General features: G+C 42.2%; 1 protein-coding gene across 5 annotated transcripts in view; it reads right to left on the bottom strand.

Moving 5' to 3' along the window:
* Positions 1-22,700, bottom strand: part of gbe1b (glucan (1,4-alpha-), branching enzyme 1b) — a 599,646-nt gene that overhangs the window by 256,036 nt on the left and 320,910 nt on the right. For all 5 annotated transcript variants that reach the window (XM_078560420.1, XM_078560417.1, XM_078560416.1 and 2 more), the window contains exon 8: positions 2,770-2,885. In XM_078560420.1, the coding sequence (XP_078416546.1) occupies positions 2,770-2,885 (116 nt within the window). The remainder of the gene's footprint in view (positions 1-2,769; positions 2,886-22,700) is intronic.

The raw sequence follows: 22,700 nt of genomic DNA on the forward strand, positions 1-22,700 counted from the left end.
TCTGGCTTTATAAAATAAGCAAATTTTCAAATATAAACTTCTGTTTATACACTACTTATCACAATCTCAAAACATCCCAAAGCACTTTCCAGCTGATTAAATATTTCTTGAAGTGTAGTTGCAGTTGGAATATCGGTAGAAACCAACAAACGGACACAAAAAAGTTGATTCATAAAAGAGGAAAAATAAAATGAGAGATTAAACAAGCCAGGAATATAAAAACAGATTGGAAGTGCTCTTAAAAGTATATAAAAAGGAGAATAACTGAGGTAAACATTAGCCCCTTGGAGGCAGAGATAGGAGAATGGTGAATGAGGAAATGGCAAAGGCATTGAATAAGTATTCTGTCTGTCTTCACACAAATTACATACCACAAATAGAGGATTAACCTTATGTCTAATAAGAATGAGGAACTTGAGGCCATTGACATCAGCAGAGGAAAAATGTCCAAGAAACTTTAGGAACTAAAATCTGACAAATCCCCATCACTTCCATCCTATGGTTCTAAAAGAGGTAGCTGCATAGATGGTGCATGTGTTGGTTATGGTTTTCCAAAATTCCTTAGATTCTAGAATGGTCCCAGCAGATTGAAAGTTAGCAAATGTAGCATTGCTATTCAAGAAAGGAGGGAGAGAGAGAAAACAGAGGAACTACTGGCCAGTCAGCCTGACATCACTCTTGTTAAGGAAGTCTTAACAATGCTCTTATAAAATCAGAATATGTTCAGACAAAGTCAACGTGGTTTTATGAATGGGAAATTGTGTTTGACAAATGTATTAGTGTTTTTTGAGAATGTAACTAGTAGGATAGAAAGAAGGGAACCAATAGTTGTAAACCTGGATTTCCAAAAGGCATTCGATAAGGTGCCATACAAAAAGTTAATACACATAGATAAAGCACATGGAGTAGCTGGTGATATATTAGCTTAGATAGAAGATTCAGATTGAGGATAAATGGGTCATTTTCAAGTGGGCAGGCTGTGCCTTGTGGAATTCCACAAGGATCAGTGCTGGAGCCTCAGATATTTAAAATTCACATTAATGACTTGGACTAAGAAGCAGAGAGTAATATATCCAAGTTTGCTGATGATACAAAGCTAGCCAGGAATCTAAGGTGTGAGGAGGGCACAGAGGCTGCAAAGAGATACAGGCAGGTTGAGTGAGTGAGTAACCCCATGGAGTATAATGTGGGGAAGTGTGGGGTTTTTCATTTTGGTAGTAAGAATAGCAGAGCAGAATATTTTTTAAAAAGGTGAGAAACCTTTAAATGTTGATGTTCTGAGGGATTTTGATGTACATGTACAAGCAACAGAAAGATAGCATGCAAGTACAGCAAGCAATTAGGAAGGTAAATGGCACATTGGCCTTGATTGCAAAATGATTGGAGTTCAAGAGTAAAGAAGTCTTGCTACAATTGTAGGGTTTTGATGAGACTATACCTGAAGTGCTGTGAGCAGTTTTGGTCTCTATATTTAAGGGAGGATGGGGATGAGAAGGCTGTCCTATGATGAGAGGCTGAGTAAATTGGGCACATATTCTCTCGAGTTTAGACAAATGAAAGTGATCTTGATAGGCTAGACACAGAGGTTGTTTCCACCAAGTGGGGAACCTAGAAAACAGGGGCACACTAAGGATAAGGGGCTGATCATTTGGGACTGAGATGAGAAATCTTTTCACTCATACAGTTGTGAATCTTTGGAATTCTCTATCATGGATGTTGTGGATGCTTCATTGTTGAATACATTTTTTTTCTTTAGCATCGCTGGCAAGGCCAGCATTTGTTGCCTTTGGACTGAGTGGCTTGCTAGACCATTTCAGAGGACCGTTAAGAGTCAACCACATTGCAGTGGGTCTGGAGTCACATGTAGGCCAAACCAGGTAAGGACGGCAGATTTCCTCCCCTAAAGGACATTAGTGAACCAGATGGGTTTTTACAACAATAGTTTCATGGTCACCATCACTGAGACTAGTTTTTTGATTCCAGATTATTAACTGAATTTAAAGTCCATCAGTTTGCCATGGTGAGAATTGTACTTTTATCCCCAGAGCATTAGTCTGGGCCTCTGGGTTACCAGTCCAGTGACATTACCACTATGCCATCATCTCCCCAGATAAGATAGACAGATTTTCAGTCTCCCAGGGAATTAAGGGATATGGGGAGCAGGCAGGAAAGTGGAGTTAAGGCCAAAGATCAGCCATAATCGTATAGAGCTAAGGAAAAAATTGGAGGGACTGTATGGTCTACTCCTGCTCCTATTTCTTGTGCAATTATGTTCAATTTGCTTATATCAAGATCCTATAAACAGTATGATGATAATGGCCAGATCATCCTTTTTAGTGATATCAAAGTAAAATACTGCAGGTGCTGGAAAACTGAAGTGAAAACAGTAAATACTGGAACTACTCAGCAGGTCAGGCAGCATCTGTGGAGAGAGAAGAACAGAGTTAACTTTTCAAGCTGAATACGACTCTCCTTCAAAGAAACATTAGCACCCCCCACCCCCCTTTGGTGATCTTGGTTGAGGAATAAATATTGGCCAAGATACTGGGGAGAACTCCCCTGCTCACAGTTGCAGGATCTTGCATATCCAGCTGAGGGGGCAGGCTGGGCTTCCGTTTAACGTTTCATCAGTTGGATTACAGCTCCGACAATGCAGTGCTCCATTGAGTCACAGCCAACATCATAACCCAACAGTAGATCACCAAATTAAAAAAGAGGAGCGTGTTTCGATAAAGATTACTTGAAACTTAAAAAATAAATGAAGCCTACTTATGCCATGGTGGTGATATAACATGGATGTCACTCCATCAAATCGAAAGCCATCGAAATAATACTCCTCCACCCACCAGCGCAGATTGGATAGGAGGAATCTCATCACTTCCCAGCTGAAAATAAAACAAATAATAAATTACACAACAGAAACAGAGCTCTGTTTATACAGAAGGTTACATTCCAGCAGTGTTCTGGCCTCAAGACTCAACAACTGCTATTCTGGCTGACGGCCACCTTCCACCCTCTGTAAATTTGAGCTCATACAAAAACCTTGCTGCCCATGTCCAAACTCTCACCAAGTCCTGTTCACCCATCAACCCAGTGCTCACTGATCTACACTGAAAGAAAGACAGGCCTGCAATTTTATAGTGCCCTTCACAACTACAGGACATCCAAAGAGCTTTGCAGCCAATAAAATACCTCTGAAGTTACTGTTGCAATGTTGGAGACCTGGGACCCAATATGTGCACAGCAAGCTCCCATAAAATGGGATAATTACCAGATAATGGCTTTTTTTTGTGATGTTCATTAAGAGATAAATATTGGTCAGGAGACTGGGGGTAAACTCCCATTCTTCTTTGGAACAGCTATCTTATATTTCTAACCCAGAAGCACACAATATTAACGGCACAGAAGGAGGTCATTCGGTTCATCATGTCTGCACCAGCTCTCCAAATGAGCAATATGACCTCATGCCATTGCCCTGCCTTTTCCCCTGCAAATTGTTTCTATTCAAATAATCATCTAATGCCCTCTTGAATGCCTCGATTGAACCGGCCTCCACCACACTTCCAACCACTGAACTCCAGACCCATAGTTTTGGTTTCGACATCAGTGGCAACATCTTCTCTACATCTACCCTATCAAGCCTTTTCATAATCTTTCATAAACTAGGATCTTAAACTTAACCAAAGCCAATAACATCGGTAAAGGGGTGAGGTGGTTCAGGTAGATCAAAAAATCAGATTGGAGAGTAAAATGGAAGATAAACAATGGGAAACTTTTGAAGAAATCATCATTCCCATTGAATATACATTCCATTGTGAAATCAAAGCTCCAGGGGAAATTTTCTTTTTATTCATTCATGGGTTGTGGGTGTCACAGGCTAGGCCAATATTTTTTATAAAAACAAAAAGCTAAAAGCTACTGCGGATGCTGGAAATCCAAAACAAAAACAAAGTTACCTGGAAAAACTCAGCAGGTCTGGCAGCATCGGTGGAGAAGAAATCAGTTAACGTTTCGAGTCTTCATGACCCTTCGGCAGAACTGAGTATAGTTAGGAGAAAGACGAAATATAAGCTGGTCTAAGGTGGGGGGGGGGGGGGGGGGGGGGGGGGGGGGGGGGAGAGAGAAGTTGAGGGTGTGGTGATTGTGGAGATAAGCAAGCAGTGATAGGAGCAGATAATCAAAAGATGTCACAGACAAAAGGATCAAAGAGGTGTTGAAGGTGGTGATATTATCTAAGAAAAGTGCTAAAAAGTTTAAAAGTTTAGCACTTTTCTTAGATAATATCACCACCTTCAACACCTCTTTGATCCTTTTGTCTGTGACATCTTTTGATTATCTGCTCCTATCACTGCTTGCTTATCTCCACAATCACCCCACCCTCAACTTCTCTCTCCCCCCGCCCCCCACCCCCACCTTAGACCAGCTTATATTTCACCTTTCTCCTAACTATACTCAGTTCTGCCGAAGGGTCATGAAGACTCGAAACGTTAACTGATTTCTTCTCCACCGATGCTGCCAGACCTGCTGAGTTTTTCCAGGTAATTCTGTTTTTGTTTTCAATATTTTTTATATTCATTTACGGGATCTGGGCATCACTGGCTGGGCCAGCATTTATTGCCCATCCCTAATTGCCCTTGAGAAGGTAGTGGTGAGCTGCCTTCTTGAACTGCTGCAGTCCATGTGGTGTTGGTACACCCACAGTGCTGTTAGGGAGGGAGTTCCAGGATTTTGCTGACTTCTATGACTCTGTTCAGTCTCCATGTTTCTAAACAAAAAATTAAAGTTAGGATCTATCAAGCCAGGTTTCATCCTAGGATCTGGCTTGTCCAGTAGTAACGTCAGCTGGGATCATAACAAAGCAATGCTGTTGATGTGGTGTACATGGACTTCCAAAATGCATTTGCTAAAATGTCGCACAACAGAGTTGTGAACGAAGTTAGAGCTTGTGGAATAAAATGGACAGTAGCAACATGTGGGGGGGAGGCGGTGGTGTAGTGGTTTTGTCACTAGACTGTAATCCAGAGACCCACGGTAATGCTGCGAGGACCCGGGTTCAAATTAATTTGAATTCAATAAAAAAATCTGTACTTAAAAGTCTAATGATGACCATGAAACCACTGTCAATTGTTGTAAAAACTCATCTGGTTCACTAATGACCTTTAGGGAAGGAAATCTGCCATACTTAACCTGGTCTGGCCTACATGCGACTCCAGACCCACAGCAATGTGGTTGACTCTTAAAAAAGATGCCCTCTGAACAAAGGCAATTAGGGATGGGCAATAAATGCTGGCCTAGCCAGCGACGCCCGCATCCCATGAACAAATATTTTTTAAAAATGGATATGAAATTGGTTTCATGACAGGAAACAGAAAGTAGTGGTGAATGGTTGTTTTTTGGACTGGAGGAAGGTTAATGGTAGAGTTTATGGTAGAGTCGGTGTTAAGACACCTGCTCTTTCTGATACATATTAATGGCCTAGCCTTTGGTATGCAGGGCACATTTCAAAATTTTTCGATGACACAAACCTTGGAATTATTGTGAACTGAGAAGAGGATAGAGTAGAACTTCAAAAGGGCATAGGAATGGTGGCTTGGGTAGATAAGTGACAGATGAAATTTAATGCAGAGAAATGTGAAGGAAAACGTGGAGAGAGAGTTTAAAATAAAGGTATAATGTATATGTGCAAAAATCATTGAAAGTGACAGGGCAAGTTGAAAAAGCAGTTAAGAAAGCATACAGGATCCTGGGTTTTATAAACAGGGACATAGCGTGAGAAGCAATGTTATTTTTAAAAATATTTTTGGGGAATGTTGTGTTATTCTGTAAAGAAGGCTGGGGGGTGGGTGTGTCTGTGTGTGTGTGTGTGTGTGTGTGTGTGTGTGCGCACGCGCAATTTAATTAAGCTTGGCAAGAGACCGATAGGAGTCAGGTGGTCTGGGGGGTGTAATAATAGAAGTGTTAAATTTGAGGTACAAGTAAATAGATTAGATCTAACATTTGCATTTTTAGATAAGTTGAGAGCTTGAATATCAAAGAGGAGTCAGAGGTAAAAAGGAAAATGTTTGCATCTTGCAGGAGTTACCTTTAATAGATAAATCATATTGGGATATTGTATTTTATTGACTTGAAAGCAAAGCAAAAATGAGATAGAGACACAAAAGATTTTATATTTGGAAGGACACGAGTTTCAAAGAGGTGTGAGGACAATGGAACTAGAAATGAAAGGGAAAAGTGGTATAAGAGAGGTACTATGGAGAGCTTAGCTAGGGAGATAGCTGGAGCTGAGCTGGGAGCTGTTAGCTCTGGGCTGGGAGGAGGTGCAGTTTGAATCAACAATCCAGTCAAGCCAGAAAAGTCTTGGGCTGCAACAAGCAGTTTTATTCTGAAGTGGATTGCACTACAGAGTGGATGAGGGTAGAGGTCATGTGGTATGCCTTTATTGAGCTACAGCAGTTTGTCTTGTGTAAGGGAGTGTTGTCTAGAAGGTGTTTACTTGTGGGTTTGACCAAGTACAGTGTTTTTGGGTGATTGTTTTGTAAGACCAGCCTTACTGTTTATGTAACTGTTATCTTGTGTTCTTAAGTTTTCTTTTATTCTTGTTAATAAAACTTTTACTTTTAATTTTTTAAATCCCAAAAGTGTTACTGGAGCTCTTACTGTTGAGATTGATACATCATCTTGTTTTCAGAATACAAAAGGTTATGGCCCGTAAACCCAGTTTCCCTCTGGGATTTGGTTTGCGCAGCAATTAACAGCGGCTGTGGTCATAACAATAGAGTAGTAAACCAAGAAAATCATGGTAATCCTGTACAAAACACTGGCTCAGCCAGATCTAGGCACCATGCTTTAGGAAGGAAGTGAAGGCATTAGACAGAGTGCAGAAAAGATTCACTAGAATGGTTCCAGGGATGAGAAACTTCTGTTACGTTGAAAGGTTGGAGAAGCTGGGGTTCCTCTTCTTGGGGAAGAGAAGGTTAAGAAGAAGGGAGATTTAATAGAGATATTCAAAATCACAAGGAGTCTGGGCATAGTAGATAGAGAAAAGCTGTTACCATTGTAAGGATCGAGAACCAGAGATACCAATTTAAAGTGAAAGGCAAAAGAAGCAATTATGACATGAGGAAGAACTTTTTCATTCAGCGAGTGGTTAGAATCTGTAATGCACTGCCTGAGAGTTTGTTCAATGCAGGTTCAATCATGGCCTTCAAACTGAAATTGAATCATTAACTGAGAAGGAAAAATCCAAAGGGCTACAGAGAAAAGGTGGGGGAGTGGGACTCAGTGAGTTGCTCTTGCAGAGACCTGACATGGATATGACAGGCCGAATGGCCTCTTTCTGTGCTCTAACTATTTGATGATTCTAAGTTGCTTGGTCCAGATGGCTAGCACCTCAGGTTGCCAAGGGAAGTGAGAGTGGAGATAGCCGAAGGACTTGCCATAATCTTCGAATTTTCCTGGACGCAGAGGATGTGCCAGAGGATTGGAGTGCCAAATGTGACACTCTTATTCAAGAAAGGGTGTAAGGTCATCCCTAGTAACTGCAGGCTTGTCAATTTAACATCAGCGATGGGTAAAGTGTTAGAAACAATAATCAAGGGAAAAAATGAACAGGCACTTGGAGAAGTTTATGTTAATTAAGGAGAACCGGCACAGATTTATGAAAGGCAGATCGTGTTTGACTAATTTAGTTTCATTTTTTGATGAAGCAACAGAGAACATTGATGAAGGGAATGTAGTTGATGTTATGCCTTGTTGCAGTTGATACCTTCAGTGTGCCAGTGCAGCCTTTGGCCACCTGAGGAAGAGAGCGTTTGAAGACCTGGACCTCACACCAAGCACAAAGCTTATGGCCTACAGAGAAGTAGTGATATGGCTCAGAGACGTGGACTATGTAAGGCAGGAACCTCAAAACTCTGCAGGAGTACTGCCAGTGCTGCCTCCACAAGATCTTGTAAATCTGTTGGCAGAACAGGCACACCAACATCAGTGTTCTCGCTCAGAACAACATCCCCAGCATCGAAGCATTGACCACACTCGATCAGCTCCACTGGGTGGGCCACATTATCCACTTGCCTGATGCGAGACTCCTGAAACAAGTGCTCTACTCAAAGAGTTTCAACATGGCAAGTGAGCCCCAGAGGGGCTGAGGAAATGCTTCAAGGACACCCTCAAAACCTCCTTGAAAAAGTGCAACATCCCCACCAACATCTGGGAATCCCTGGCCCAAAACCGCCCGAAGTGGAGGGAAAACATCCGGGAAGGAGTCGAACACCTTAAGTCTCATCACCATGAGCTAGATGGAGACAAGCATCAACAGCAAAAAGAGCGCATGGTAACCTGGGCACCCCACCCACCTGTTCCCCCTACCACCATCTGCCCACCTGTGACAGAGCCTGTAGGTCACACATTGGACGCTTCAGTCACCTGAGAACTCATTTTTAGCGTGGAAGAAAGTCATCCTTGACCCCTACGGGCAGCCTAAGAAGAAGAGATGTTATCTATATAAATTTTAAGAAAATGTTTGACAAAGTGGCATATGAAAGGCTAGTTAACAAAATTGAGGTTCATGGAATAGGAAGGTCAGTGTCAGGTTGGATAAAACATTGGCTTAAGCACAGAAAACAACAAGTAATGGATAATGGTTGTTTTTTAGACTGAAGGATGGTAGAGTGGTGTTCCCCAACACTCAGTGCTAGGAACACTGTTGCTTTTTGATATATATAAGAAAATTTCAAAATTTACCGATGAAGTCAAACCTAAGGGGTAGGGCGAACAGTGTGGATGATACCAATCGACTGCAACTGGATATGGATAGGCTAGCAGAATGGGCAGACAAGACACAGATGTAATTTAATACAGATAAGACAGGGGTGATGCATTTTGGAAGGTGAGATAGGGAAAGGCAATATAGACTTAATGACATGGTTCTAAAGAGCATACAGGAACAGAAGGAACCCTGTGGGGTTTATGTGCAGATTTGTGAAGGAGGCAAGACATAATGAGAGTGGTTAGCAAATCATACAGGATCTTGAGGTAGATAAATAGAAGCACTGAGTCAAAAAGCAGGGTGTGTTGCTGAATCTTTATAAAACTCTGGTTAGGCCACAACTATAGTATCATGTTTAGTTCTGGTCACCACACTTGGGGAAAGATGGGTCCTTGAGAAGGTGCAGAGGAGATTTACTAGAATGGTTCCAGGGTTGAGGGATTTTAACTACAAGGTTTAGCTGGAGAAGATAGGGTTGTTCTCCTTGGACCAAAGGAGGTTGAGGGGAGATTTGATCAAGGCGGACATAAGAACATAATAGGAGCAGGTGTAGGCCATTCGGCCCCTCAAGCCTGCCCCGCCATTCAATAGGATCATGGCTGATCTGCCCCAGGCCTCAACTCCCCCTTTGTGCCAGCTCCTCATAGTCCTCAGCTCCTCATAGTCCTCAACTCCCTGATATTTCAAAAATCTATCCACCACCTCTTTAAATACTTTCAGTGATCTAGCCTCCACAACTCTCTGCGGTAGAGATTTCTAGATATTCACTACCCTCAGAGAAGAAATTCCTTTGCATCTCAGTTTTAAATGAGTGTCCCCTTGTTTTGTAACAATGTTCCCTAGTTCGAGATTCCCCCACTAGTGGAAACATCTTCTCAATATCTACCCTGTCAAGTCCCCTCAGAATCTTGTATGTTTCAATAAGATCACCCCTCATCATTCTAAACTCTAATGAATAAAGGCCTAGGTTTAGGCATTCTTGATAAGTCAATCTCTTCATCCCAGGAATCAGCCTAGTAAATCTCTTTTGAACTGCCTCCAATGTTAGTATATTCTCTCTTAAATACAGGGACCAAAATTGTACACAGTACTTCAGGCGCAGCCTCACCAACAACCTGTACAGTATTTTTAAACTCCAACCCCCTAGCAATACAAGATTATGACAGGTTTAGATAAGGTAGACGAAGGCAGGCTGTTCCCATTGGCTGACAGCACAAGGACTGGAGGACACAGATTTAAGGCTTTGGCAAGAGATGCAGAGGGAATGTGAGGAAAAACTATTTTATGCAGTGAGTTGTAATGACCTGGAACGCGCTACCTATGAAGGTGGTGGAATTGAAGACAATGAATCATTTCAAAAGGAAACTAGATGGGCACTTGTAGGAAATAGGCTTACAGGATTAAAGGATAGAACAGGGGAATGGGACTGATCACTCCACAGAGAGCTGGCATGGGCTCCATGGGCCAAATGGCCTCCTTTGTGAGGTAATAACTCTATGTCTAAATGAACGTCGTCAGCTCCTCCACCCCATGCTTTCCTTGCTTTTTTTTTTAAACTACCTTCTTAAATATTTCCTTCACTGGGCCCCTGTACAATTAATTGTGATTTATTTAATAATGTACATTATCTGTTAGCTTTAAGCCCTAAATATGCTACACTGCATGTCTCATGCTCTCTACCTCTGCGTGTTAAAACATTAATTTACTAGTCTTTATGTCAGACCAATTAAATCAACACAGCACTTGCAATGTCTAAAAGTTAAATATTTCCCAACAAAAACAATCTGATGCTATCCTAATTATTCTTAGTTGTTTTTGCAACGCTTTAAACCTGATTACTCTGTGGTGGATTATTAAAAGTTTCCTAGCTGAGTTGTTGCAAATAAACTGGGAGGTCAGTCACTGTGTTTCCGTTCATTAATTGGATCTGATTTTGTACTAATCCCAGCCTCAGGTGATTAAATGTTCAAACACAAAATGAGGTGCAATTGTCTCAACCCAATTGAGGGAAGATAGATTCACTGAAAAAATCTTGCACGCAATTAGACACCAGCCAGCAGTTGCACTCAAGACCAGTTTGCATTTCTCAGGTATCTCGAAAGAAAGAACTTGCATTTCGTTAGCACCTTGCACAACTTCAGAGGAAGTCCAAAGGAGCTTTACAACCAACAAAGTGCTTTTGAAGTGTAATCACTGTTGTAATGTAGGGAAACACAAAAACCAATTTTGCGCACCTTAAGGTCCCACAAACAGAAATACAATAACAACTAGATAATCTGTGATGTTAGTTGAGAGCTGGTCAGGACATTAGGTAGAACTACCCTGGGAGAACAACAACAACTTATATTTATATAGGACCTTTAAAGTAATGAAATGTCTCAAGGTACTTCACAGAAGCATTATAAAAAGTACAACACTGAGGCACATAAGAGGAGATTCGGTCAGATGAAAAAGACCAAAAGCTTGATCAAGGAGATAAATTTTAAGAAGCGTCTTAGAGATCCAGCCAGATCTGTCAGTGGTGACCACTGTGGATGCTAAACCAGTTGTCTACCATATCCTTGCTTTGGACATGAGCTCAATACTTCACAGAGGTCATAAGACTCTAGCAAAAATTGGACATATCTGAAATGGTGCAATTGAGAGATGCTCTTCACATGTTACAGCATTCCAGTTAGCACATATATTGGCCATTCCTTCATTGTCACTGGGTCAGAATTCAGGAGCTTGGAGCACCTTCACCACACAAGCTGCAGCAGTTCAAGGAGAGGGCCCAGCGACAGTGAAGGAACAGTGATATAGTTGCAAGTCAGGATGATGGGTGGCTTGATGGGGAACTTGCAAGTGTTCCCATGCATCTGCTGCCCTTGTCCTTCTAGATGGTAGGGTTCATATGTTTGCAAGGGGTGCTGTCGAAGAACACTTAGTGAGTTTCTGGCCTTGCCAGCAACACACACATCCTGAGACTGAATTTTTTTTTTCAATCTCCTCTATAGCTCAGGAGCACAGAAGACTAATTGTAGCCTTGTCACCACTCCGACTGTGACAAACAAACAGCACAGGCTAGAAATCAAAGCTTAGGGTTCTGTTTAAATAAGCTCAACTCTTCTCTGTCTTATTGTATATGTATACCAATTTACACTGTAAACTGTGGACGAGCACCTGGAAAATGCCCAATGAAGCTACTGAATAGTTAGAAAAATCCAATTTTGCTGATGTCCCTCAAGGAAAAGAACCTATGCTTGCAAAATCAACATGATTGACTCAATACTCTCAGGACAAGAACAGTTGGATAATAAATGTTGCCTTGCCACATTTCAAGAACAAAGAAAAAAGATTTTCAGGACTCCGGCTTTAGGGAAGAGCAAGTGAAGGCCAGCAATGATCTCCAGCTGGCTGTAAAATACAATAAATTATTCACAGCATCATGCCACTATTTGAAGTGTCAGAACTTCAACATGGCCATTTATCATCCCCCACATTCATTGACATACACTGAATCAAGTTATGCTAACACCTGTTTTGAATTTCTGATCCTTGTTTTCAAATCCATCCATTGCCTTTCCCCTCCCAAACTCTGTAACCTTTTCCAGACCTATAACTCCCTCAACATCTCTGCGCTCCGCCAATTCTAGCCTCTTTCAATTCTAGTCTCTTCTAGCCTGATTTTAATCACTCCACCATTGGTGCCTGCACCTTCAATTGCCTAGGCTTTCAGATCTCTGGAACTCCCTCCCTGAATCTCTCCGCATCTCCTCCTCAAAGACATTCCTTAAAACCTACCACTTTGTCCAACCTTTTCATCACTTATTCTAATATCTCCTTTTGTGACTTGGTGTCAAATTTTGTTTGATAATACTTCTGTTAAGTGCCTCAGAACATCTTACTATGTTAAAGCTGCTATATAAATACAAGCTGTGTTATACCCTTGTTATTATATTACCAAACTGATAACCTCTCATCTTTTAGACTGGAGCTCAGAAGGCATGTTTCCTGGCAAGGGAGTCGTTAGGTTTATGTGATTGCCACAAAAAGCAATTTGCGCTGTGTTGATTTAATTCTTCAAAAAAATAAGGAACTGAATAATTATCTGATAAGGGTTGAGAGTTTATATGGATGCATATAAAGAAAGAACTTGTACCTCTATCACATCTTTCACAACTTTAGGATGCTCCCAAAGAGTTTACAGCCGATGAAATACTTTCTAAAGTGTACTCACTGTTGTAATGTAGGAAATATGGCAATCAATTTAAACACAGTAAGCTCCCACAAACAGGAGTGTTTATAGTGACGCTGATTCAACGACACATACTGGCCACGACACTGAGAAATCCCTGCTCTTTTTCAAATAGCGCAGTGGAATCATTTTCCTACACTTGAAGGACAAACAGGGCCTCAGTTTAAAGTCTTATCTGACAGACGCAGCTGCAACAATGCAGCACTCCCTCAGTACTGCTTTGGAAGCATCAGCCTTGATTTGTTGTGCTCAAGTCATTGGAATGGGGTTTGAATCCAGAATCCACGGACCCAGAGGTGAGAGTGTAACAAAATGAGTATGGTTGACACTTTATGGACTTAGATGATCAAATATAGCTGGGGTATCAGGAGGATAAGGGTAAAAATCAAGTTAAAGTCATCAGAAGCAAGCAGAAACTTAACAGCTTTGAGTCTTAACATTAGAGTACAGCACCTTCAGACCTTAACAAACACTCCAATTTTCTCTCAGACTGCAGGAAAACTGGCAGTAAGATGGGAGCACTAGTACTTCCAGAGCTTGGGGAGGTGGTTGGCTGGTGCTTGATGTGAAAATATTGCATTATTTAATGTTCTATTTATTTCTGACAAAGACAAAATAACGTGGACAGAACTGACTCAAGTTCTGATCTCAAAATGCTTTTTTTTTGCTTCAATTGTGCTGATAATACACATCCTAATAACGCACATCATAATAACTCCCTTCCTAACAGCACTGTGGGTGTACCTACACCACATGGACTGAGCAGTTCAAGAAGGCAGCTCACCACCACTTTCTCAAGGCCAACTAGGGATGGGCAATAAATGCTGACCCAGCCAGTGAAGCCTACATCCCGTGGATGAATTTTTAAAAATCCACTTTTGAAAAACAGGGCTTTCCTCATGCAGTAATCAGATTAAGGACAGGGGGCAATAGCAATATAAATGGAGATGCAGTACCCTGCCAAAATGAATCAACGGTTGCTTTCAACAAAGTAATGGCTCAGGAAAAGCAACGATTGGAAGTAACAGTATGGTGTGAAAAAGCATGGAGCCTCCCATCTCTGTTTGGCAACTGGGTGGCCACACAATATTGGAGGGGGTTGCATCCAACAGGAAAATGACTGTAAAAGAAAAGTGTATTAAAATATTCCAGGTGAGAAATTGGGCGCATTTGTAACTTTTTTTCCTGGGTGTTACAAATGCCTGCATATCTCCGAAGTGTTCACTCTCCACAGGTGTTGTTAGACCTGCTGAGTTTTTCCAGCATTTTCTGTTTTTGTTCACTCACACTCTTGTGAAGCAAATCACACTGGGAGCAATATTGGTGCATCCACGAGAAGTATGCAGAGCCGGAAGATCATGTGATCAATCACTGCATAATGCTGTTTTGATGCCAGTGGTGCCATTTTGGAGCTCTGAGCTCCATTCAACGCTCTTACTCAACCTGACACTGTTGAGCACAAGTACAGCAGCAGAAAGGTCCTTCACAACACTAATCGAAGAGATGAACTATTTACAGATTAGTTGCTGGTTGATTTATTTCCAGCTTCTGCCACGATACTACAAGTGCTGGGGCTTTCCACCAGTGTTGCAAGTTGCAAAGTTTGGCAGGGAGTGGTGTGCCAGATACTGAATGGCTTTTCGCTGACTTCAAGACTTCTGCACAAACAAGTTGCTCCCAGACATGGGTTCACCAGTAGGTATTTGCCTTGCGATAAAGCATGACTTGAAGAACAAGCAAAGCCTACCTTGAGCAGGACAAGCTGCTGGAAGAGGAAGGAAGGATGACTTTCGGCAGGATATATCCACTCAGGATGTTCAGGAATCAATTCCCCTACTTGAACTTCAGCAGTGAACTTCAGTACAGGAGGCTACAAATGGCCTGAGGAGAAGAACCTCAAGCAGCTCTGGATTGAGAAGGACTGATTTCAGGCTGCACTATCTCAGCATGGGGGGCAACAGTCTGGCTGGCTGGCTGGCTGACATGCCAAGCAAACATACTGAAGTGACAAGGGTGGGAAGACAAATACTGTCTTCCTCAAAGAGTGCAGCAGGATAATACTCCATGGAGCCACTGTCACACCTTCTCAGCAATCCTAGCAATCTGTTGGGACACAGGTATTTGCACTCTGCTTTCCCCTTAGCAACCATAAATCACAGACACGATGGCAGCAGTCTGATTTTGCATTATTGCTGTCTGAACTTTCACTGTGGTACTCAAGATGTTAGGTGGCTGCTGCTTGTGCTGCAATGGAAGCTGCAAAATTGGCTGCCAGACTAATGGGTCCATAAGTATGTGAACTAAGGTGGCCATGATTTCAATGCTGGAAAAGATGGGCTCTAATTTTTAAGCAAAGCCCTGTGCCAAGTTGGTATTGGGCTCCTCTACGCTCCTTGACAGTGACAGCATTCTTTCTTGCAGGCTTCCAAATGCACCAAACGTTTTGTTTTGCATATTCATTAGTGTTCACCTAGAGGCTGCCCCATCCTTATCTGCAGCCGAACTAGAATGCAGCCTCACCCTCCAGTGAACTGGCACCTGCGTTATCCTTGTCATGGCTGGAGCCCACTTATGCCCAGTATCTCATCACATGCAGATCATGGTTTTAATCTATGCTTTAAGATACACGAGTGCCTGAATTGGTGTGACTTATGTGAAATCAAGCAACTGTGCTGTTTTCAATATCAACATCTTCATGCTGCTCCTCACTGCCTGGTTAGGTTTCAGTTCTTGGGTATCTAAAAGGAAATCGGCACAAGGATAAGGTTATCGTGAAGGGGCGGAGGTTGGGAGGGTAAGCAAAAGTGCATGGCTACACTAACTGCAGCTTGTGAATGAGAAGAGTGTTTGGGATGAGGGAGAAGTGGGATGTGAGGAGGAGGATCAGGTTTGAGGATACCATCATTTTCAATGGGTTACATCCCACTACTAAGTCCCAGTAACGTGAAAATGCTAGAATCCATTATTAAGGTGATGGTAGCAGGACATTAAAAAAAAATCATAATACAACCAGCAGTCAACACGGTTTTGTGAAAGGTAAATTGTGTTTGACAAATATATTAGAGTTTTTTGAGGAGGATGGATAAAGGGGAAGCAGTACATGTAGCGTATTTGGATTTCTAATAGGCATTTGAGAAGGTGCACATAAAGGTTACTGCATAAGAGCTCATAGTAATATATCAGCATGAGTAGAGGGTTGGCTAATGAACAGGAAACAGAAAGTTGGGATAAATGGGTCACTTTCAGATTGACAAACTGTAATTAATGTAGTGCTGCAGGGATCAGTGCTGGGGCCTTAGCTATTTATAATCTATATTAATCACAGAATCACAGAATTTTAACTGCACAGAAGGAGACCATTCAGTCCATCGTGTCTGCACCAGCTTTCCAGTGACCTAGTGCTATTGTCCTGCCATTTCCCCATATCCCTGCACATTAGAACCATAGAAATGTTACAGCACAGAGATCAGGCCATTCAGCCCATTTTGTCCATGCCAGCCCAAGGACACCCAGGTGCCCTTTCTAATCCCACCTTCCTGCACCCGGCCCATAGCCCTGCAGTTTACAGTAGTTAAGGTGCAGATCCAGGTACTTTTTAAAAGAGTTTAGAGTTTCTGCCTCTACCACCAATTTGGGCAGCGAATTCCAGAGACCCACTACCCTCAGCGTAAAAAAGTTCTTCATGTCCCCCCTACAACTTCTGCCACTTATCTTGAATCTATGTCCCCTGGTTCTAGAATTCTCCACCAAGGGAAATAATTTAATCCTGTCCACTGTATCAATTCCCCTCATCATTTTGTACACCTCAATCAAGTACCTCTCAGCCTTCTTTGTTCTAAGGAAAATGACCCCAACCTATCCAATCCCTCCTCGTAGCTACACTTTTCTAACCCTGGCAACATTCTTGTAAACCTCCTCTGCACTCTCTCCAGAGCTATTACATCCTTCCTGTAATGTGGTGACCAGTGCTGCACATAATACTCCAGTTCTGGCCTCACCAGTGTTTATACAATTCCAACATTATATCCTTACTTTTATATTCTATACCTCTGCCAATGAAGGAGAGCATTCCATATGCCTTCTTTACAACCTTGTCTACTTGAACTACTGCCTTCAGGGACCTATGTACTTGTACGCCAAGATCTCTCACTTCATCTATCCCTCTTAGTATATTCCCATTTATTGTGTAATCCCTGCAACTGTTTGACCTCCCTAAATGTATGACCTCACACTTCTCTATGTTAAAATCCATCTGCCACTTTACCGCCCACTCCACCAACCCACCTATATCGTTTTGGAGATTATGGCTATCCTCTACACTATCCACTACTCGGACAATCTTTGTGTCATCTGCAAATTTCCCAATCGTGCCCCCCATGTTCACGTCCAAATCGTTAATATATAACACAAACAGCAAGGGTCCCAACATGGAGTCCTGTGGAACACAGCGTCCCCTGCAGCTTCAGCAGGACTCTCGGCAGGCTGCTCGTTCCCCTGTAGCTTCAGCAGGACTCTCGGCAGACAACTTTCCATTCGCAAGGGCATCCATCGACCATTACCCTTTGTTTCCTGTTACAAAGCCAACCTTTTATCCAGTTTGCCACATTACCCTGAATCCCATGCGCTTTTACTTTTCTAACCAATCTGCCATGTGGGACCTTGTCAAATGCCTTGCTAAAATCCATGTACACAACATCCACTGCACTACCTTCATCAGCCCTTCTTGTCACTTCCTCAAAGAATTCAATCAAATTTGTGAGGCAAGACCTTCCTTTAATAAATCCATGCTGACCATCCCTGACTAGTCCATGCCTTTCCACCTGACAGTTAATCCTATCTCTCAGGATTGATTCTACTAATTTGCTCACCACCAATGTAAGACTAACTGGCCTATAATTGTTTGGCATTTCCTTTGATCCCTTTTTAAACAATGGAACTACGTTTACATTTCTCCAGTCCTCCGGTGCCTCCCCTGTATCTAATGAAGATTGGAAAATCATCCTCAGAGTATCTGCTGTCTCCTCCCTGACTTCCTTCAGCAGCCTCGGAAACAATCCATCTGGCCCTGGTGACTTATCAACTTTCAAGGATTTCAACCCTTCGAGTACTTCCTCTCTCTTTATGACTATCCCGTCCAATATCTCGCAGTGTTCCTCCTGGACTACTATATCTACAACCTCCCTTTCCTTTGTAAGCACGGAGACAAAATATTCATTCAAAACCCTTCCCACAGCCTCTGCATCTACACACAAGTTTCCATCTTCATCCCTGATAGGTCCCACTTTTTCCTTAACTAACCTTTTAGCATTAAAGTATTGGTAAAACATCTTTGGGTTATCTTTAACTTTACTTGCTAATCTTTTTTCATGCCCTCTCTTTGAATTCCTTATTTCCTTTTTTACTTCGTCCCTGCACTTCCTATATTCATCTAGGCTATCTGCAGTGCTTAGTTCTTTGTGCCTATCGTACACTTTCTTTTTCTGTTTGATCTTCCCCTGTATTCCTCTAGTCAACCAGGGAGGTCTAGATTTGGCAGTACCACTCTTACTTTTGTAGGGGACGTGTCTACTTTGTACAATTAGGATCTTGCTTTTTAGTGCTTCCCACTGGTTTTCCACTGTTTTATCCTCCAGCAGTGCTGTCCATTCCACCTCAGCCAAGTCCCTTCTCATTTCTGCAAAATTTGCCTTTCCCCAGTTCAAGACTATTACTCCTGCCTTATCTCTGTCCTTTTCCATGATAATGCTAAATCTAACTGAATTGTGATCACTGTCCCCGATATGGTCGCCAACTGTCACTTCACCCACTTGCCCTTCTTCGGTCCCTAAGGCTAGGTCTAGAATTGCATCTCCTCTCGTTGGGTTTGTCACTAATTGGTTGAAAAAAGTTTCCTGGACACACTGCATGAATTTTTCTCCCTCAGTGCCCCTTATATTGTTTGAATCCCAGTTGATATTAGGATGGTTGAAGTCTCCAACTATTATTGCCCTCTTGTTCTTACAAGCAGAAATTTGCCTACATATTTGTTCTTCTATCTCCCTTTCACTATTTGGGGGTCTGTAGTATACTCCCAGTAGTGTGACTGCCCCTTTTTTATTTCTAAGCTCAATCCATAAAGCCTCGTTTGTTGACCCATTTAATATATCATCCCTTCTCACAACTGGAATTGATTCTTTAACCATTAGTGCTACCCGCCACACCGCCCCCCCCCCCCCCCCACCCCACCCCCACCCCACCACCTCCTTTTTTATCTCCGACTCTATCGTGTCTGAAGACTCTATAACCAGGGATGTTAAGCTGCCAGTTTTGTCACTCCTTTAGCCAGGCCTCCGTTATAGCAATGACATCCTGCTGCCATGTGTCTACCTGTGCCCTTAACTCATCTACCTTGTTTGTAATACTCCTTGCATTGAAGTATAAACAGTTTAGCCCCGTCAATTTCCCTTGCTGGACACTTTGTAAACTTTACTTCTCCTGTAACTCCGTATCTATCACAACATTGTTTCTATTCAAATAATCATCTAATGTCCTCTTGAATGCTTCGATTGAACTTACTTCCACCACACTTCCAGGCAGTGTATTCCAGACCTGAACCACTCGCTGTGTGAAAAACTTTTCCTCAGATCACATTTGCTTCTTTTGCAAATCACTTTAAATCTGTGCCCTCTTGTTCTTATGAGCAGGAACAGCTTCTCCCCATCTACTCTGTCCAGCCCCCTCATGATTTTGAACATCTTTATCAAATCTCCTCTTAGCCTTCTTCTCTCCAAGGGAACAGTTTCAATCTCTCCAATCTATCTTCGTAATTGAAGTTGCTCATCCCTAGAACCATTCTTGTAAACCTCTTCTGCACTCTCTCCAATGTGTTCACATCCTTCCTATAATGTGGCAACCAAAACTATACACAATACTCCAGCTGAGGTCTAAGGAGCGTCTCATAAATTCAGCATAACCTCCTTGCTCTTGTACTCTATGCCCCTATTAATAAAGCCCAGGATACTATATGCTTTATTAATTGCTCCCTCCACCTGTCCTGCCACCTTCACTGATCTATGCACATATACACCCATTCAAAATTTGACCCTTTACTTTATATTGTCTGCCCATGTTCTTCCTACCAAAATGCATCACCTCACATTTCTCTGCAATGAACTTCATCTGCCACCTCTCTGCCCACTCCACCAACTGTCTATGTCCTTTTGCAGTTCCACTGTCCTCCTCACAGTTTACAACACTCCCAAGCTTCATATCATCCACAAACTTTTGAAACTGTCCCCTGCACACCAAGATCTAGATCTTTCATATATATCAGGAAAAACAAGGGTCTCAATACCGACCCCAATGAATGAAGGGACTGGGCCTGTTGCAGCCAAATTTGTTTATGATACAAAGATGGGTAGGAAAGCAAGCTGCAAGGCAGATACAACGAGTTAGCAAGGGATATAGATTGGTTAAGTGCAGAGTGGGTTAAAATTTGTCAGATGCAGTATAATGTGGGAAAATGTGAGATTGTCACATGAAGGAAGAATATAAAATCAGAATATTATTTAAACAGAGATACTGCAGAATGCTGCAGTATGTAGGGATCTGGGTGTCCTTGTACATGAATCACAAAGTTAGCATGCACGTACAGCAAGTAATTAGGAAGACAAATGGTATGTTAGCCTTTATTGTAAGGGAGATGGAATATAAATGTAGAGAAGTCTTGCTGCAACTGTACAGGGCATTGGTACAAATGCACCTAGAATACTGTTTTGGTCTCCTTACTTTAGGAAGGATATAATTGCAATGGAGGGAGTTCAGAGAATAATCAGAGAATATTCACTAGGCTGATTCATGGGATGAAGGGTTTGTCTTATTAGCAAAGGTTGAGTAGGTTAGGCCTATACTCATTGGAGTTTAGAAGAATGAGAGATGGTCTTATTGAAACATAAAACATTCTGAGGTGGCTTGACAGGGTAGATGCAGAGTGGGTGTTTCCTCTTTTTGGGAAATCTCAAATGAGGGGGCACAGTTTAAAAATAAAGGAATGGAAATGAGGAGGAATTTCCTTTCCCCCAAGAGCAGTGGAGGCAGGGTCATTGAATATATTCAAACTGAGTTAAACCAATTTTGATTTACAAGGCAGTCAAAGGTTATGGGGGACAGGCAGGTAAGTGAAGTTAAGGCTAAAATCAGATCAGCTATGATCTTACTGAATGGCACAGCAGGCTTGATGGGCTGAATGGCCTACTCCTGCTCCTATATATTATAATCTTATGATCCATGGGTGTTAGTGCATACAGGTTAAGTTTGTTCCCTTCCAGTTAGCTCCTGCTGCCACTGGTTGTGCACCATTTTTCTCTGCAAGAGAGAGAGAAAAGTCAGTCAGTAAACATAGTGTAATCTGTTTGATGTGGCTGTCATGGTTGAACTGGCAGTGTCTTCAAGTTGAGATGTGGGCATGAGAGTTGCAGCAGTGGAAAGTGTGTGAGAAGGTGCGGTGGAGCACATGAATGTCAAGTACATGTCTTGATTGATAGAGCTTGTTGGTAAGAGTGATTTGGTGGGGGGGTAGGGTGCAGAGGGTGAACTGAGTCGTGTCTGAGTTTTGTGGTGCATTTGGTAGGATATGGCATTCGAAGATTCAGTCACTGACTTTGGCCACACGTGCGAGATTATTGAACTTCTTGTGGAATTTGAATCAGCTTCTTTGGGGCTTGAGTTCTGGCAATGATCTCCACAGCTATATGCACTACTGCCTTTTGGGCATTTGTCTGCAGAGCCTCTTCACGCCACTGAGGATACAGGATATATCTCCTCCTTCTACCTCCTCCACGCCTGTGCACCACCTGAAAACCTTGGCGCATCACTCTCTTATATTGCGCCATTCCTCAGTCTTTCTGGGGTCAGATTCCCTTCAACCAATTCTCCCAGCACATGCTCCAGCCACAATGCATTCCCTCATTTGGTACAGGGTAACTTTAAGCGGTGCTAGCCATTCACGATATTGGCCATCTGCTGCTGCGCCGAGCATGAACAGTGCAATTAGTCCTGGCTGGACACAGAGATCATTCAAATAAGCAGGTAGCATGAAGTTGGTGAGCTGCCTGAATTGCAATCAATGGGTGTGGGGTTAATCATGCATCATGATTCCTGCGCCAGTTTTCGAGAGCTATCCAATTTAGTTTTTACTTCATCATAAGGGGAAAAAAAACTGTTCGCTTCGAGTCCCAGCGAATGAACTGGCTTGGAAGAGCCACCTTCATAGGTTTTCGCTAACGTCCATGCACGGGTTTTGGATCCAGGGCTAATATATGTTACTTTATATGGTTATTTAAGGCATTTAAGATGGAGGTTTTGGCGATACCAAATTACGTAAATTATCAAACATATTGCTGTCTTTAGCATTATAAGTCTGTTTAATGGGTAAAAGACATGTCCAACATTTTGGGGTGGGATTCCCCCATCAGCACACAGATATTAGGTGGTCTGTACCCTTGAGGTCCACCTGCCTTTCTTTCACCACACTCAGTCTTCTCTGCTTCTCCAGATTTCCCATACCTCCTCCTCCTTTACTTTAACTTTTGATATATCCTCTGGGTTCGTGCACATCTTTTATTTCTCTAATTTCTTTTATTATTACCTCCTTTTGTCTTGTTGCATTGTCACTTCTCGTCATTTAATCATCTTCTGTCCTCAACATTCTGGTAAATT

The sequence above is a fragment of the Cetorhinus maximus genome, chromosome 16 (assembly GCF_964194155.1).
Source record: "Cetorhinus maximus chromosome 16, sCetMax3.hap1.1, whole genome shotgun sequence".
In the NCBI taxonomy this organism is placed as follows: Eukaryota; Metazoa; Chordata; class Chondrichthyes; order Lamniformes; family Cetorhinidae; genus Cetorhinus; species Cetorhinus maximus.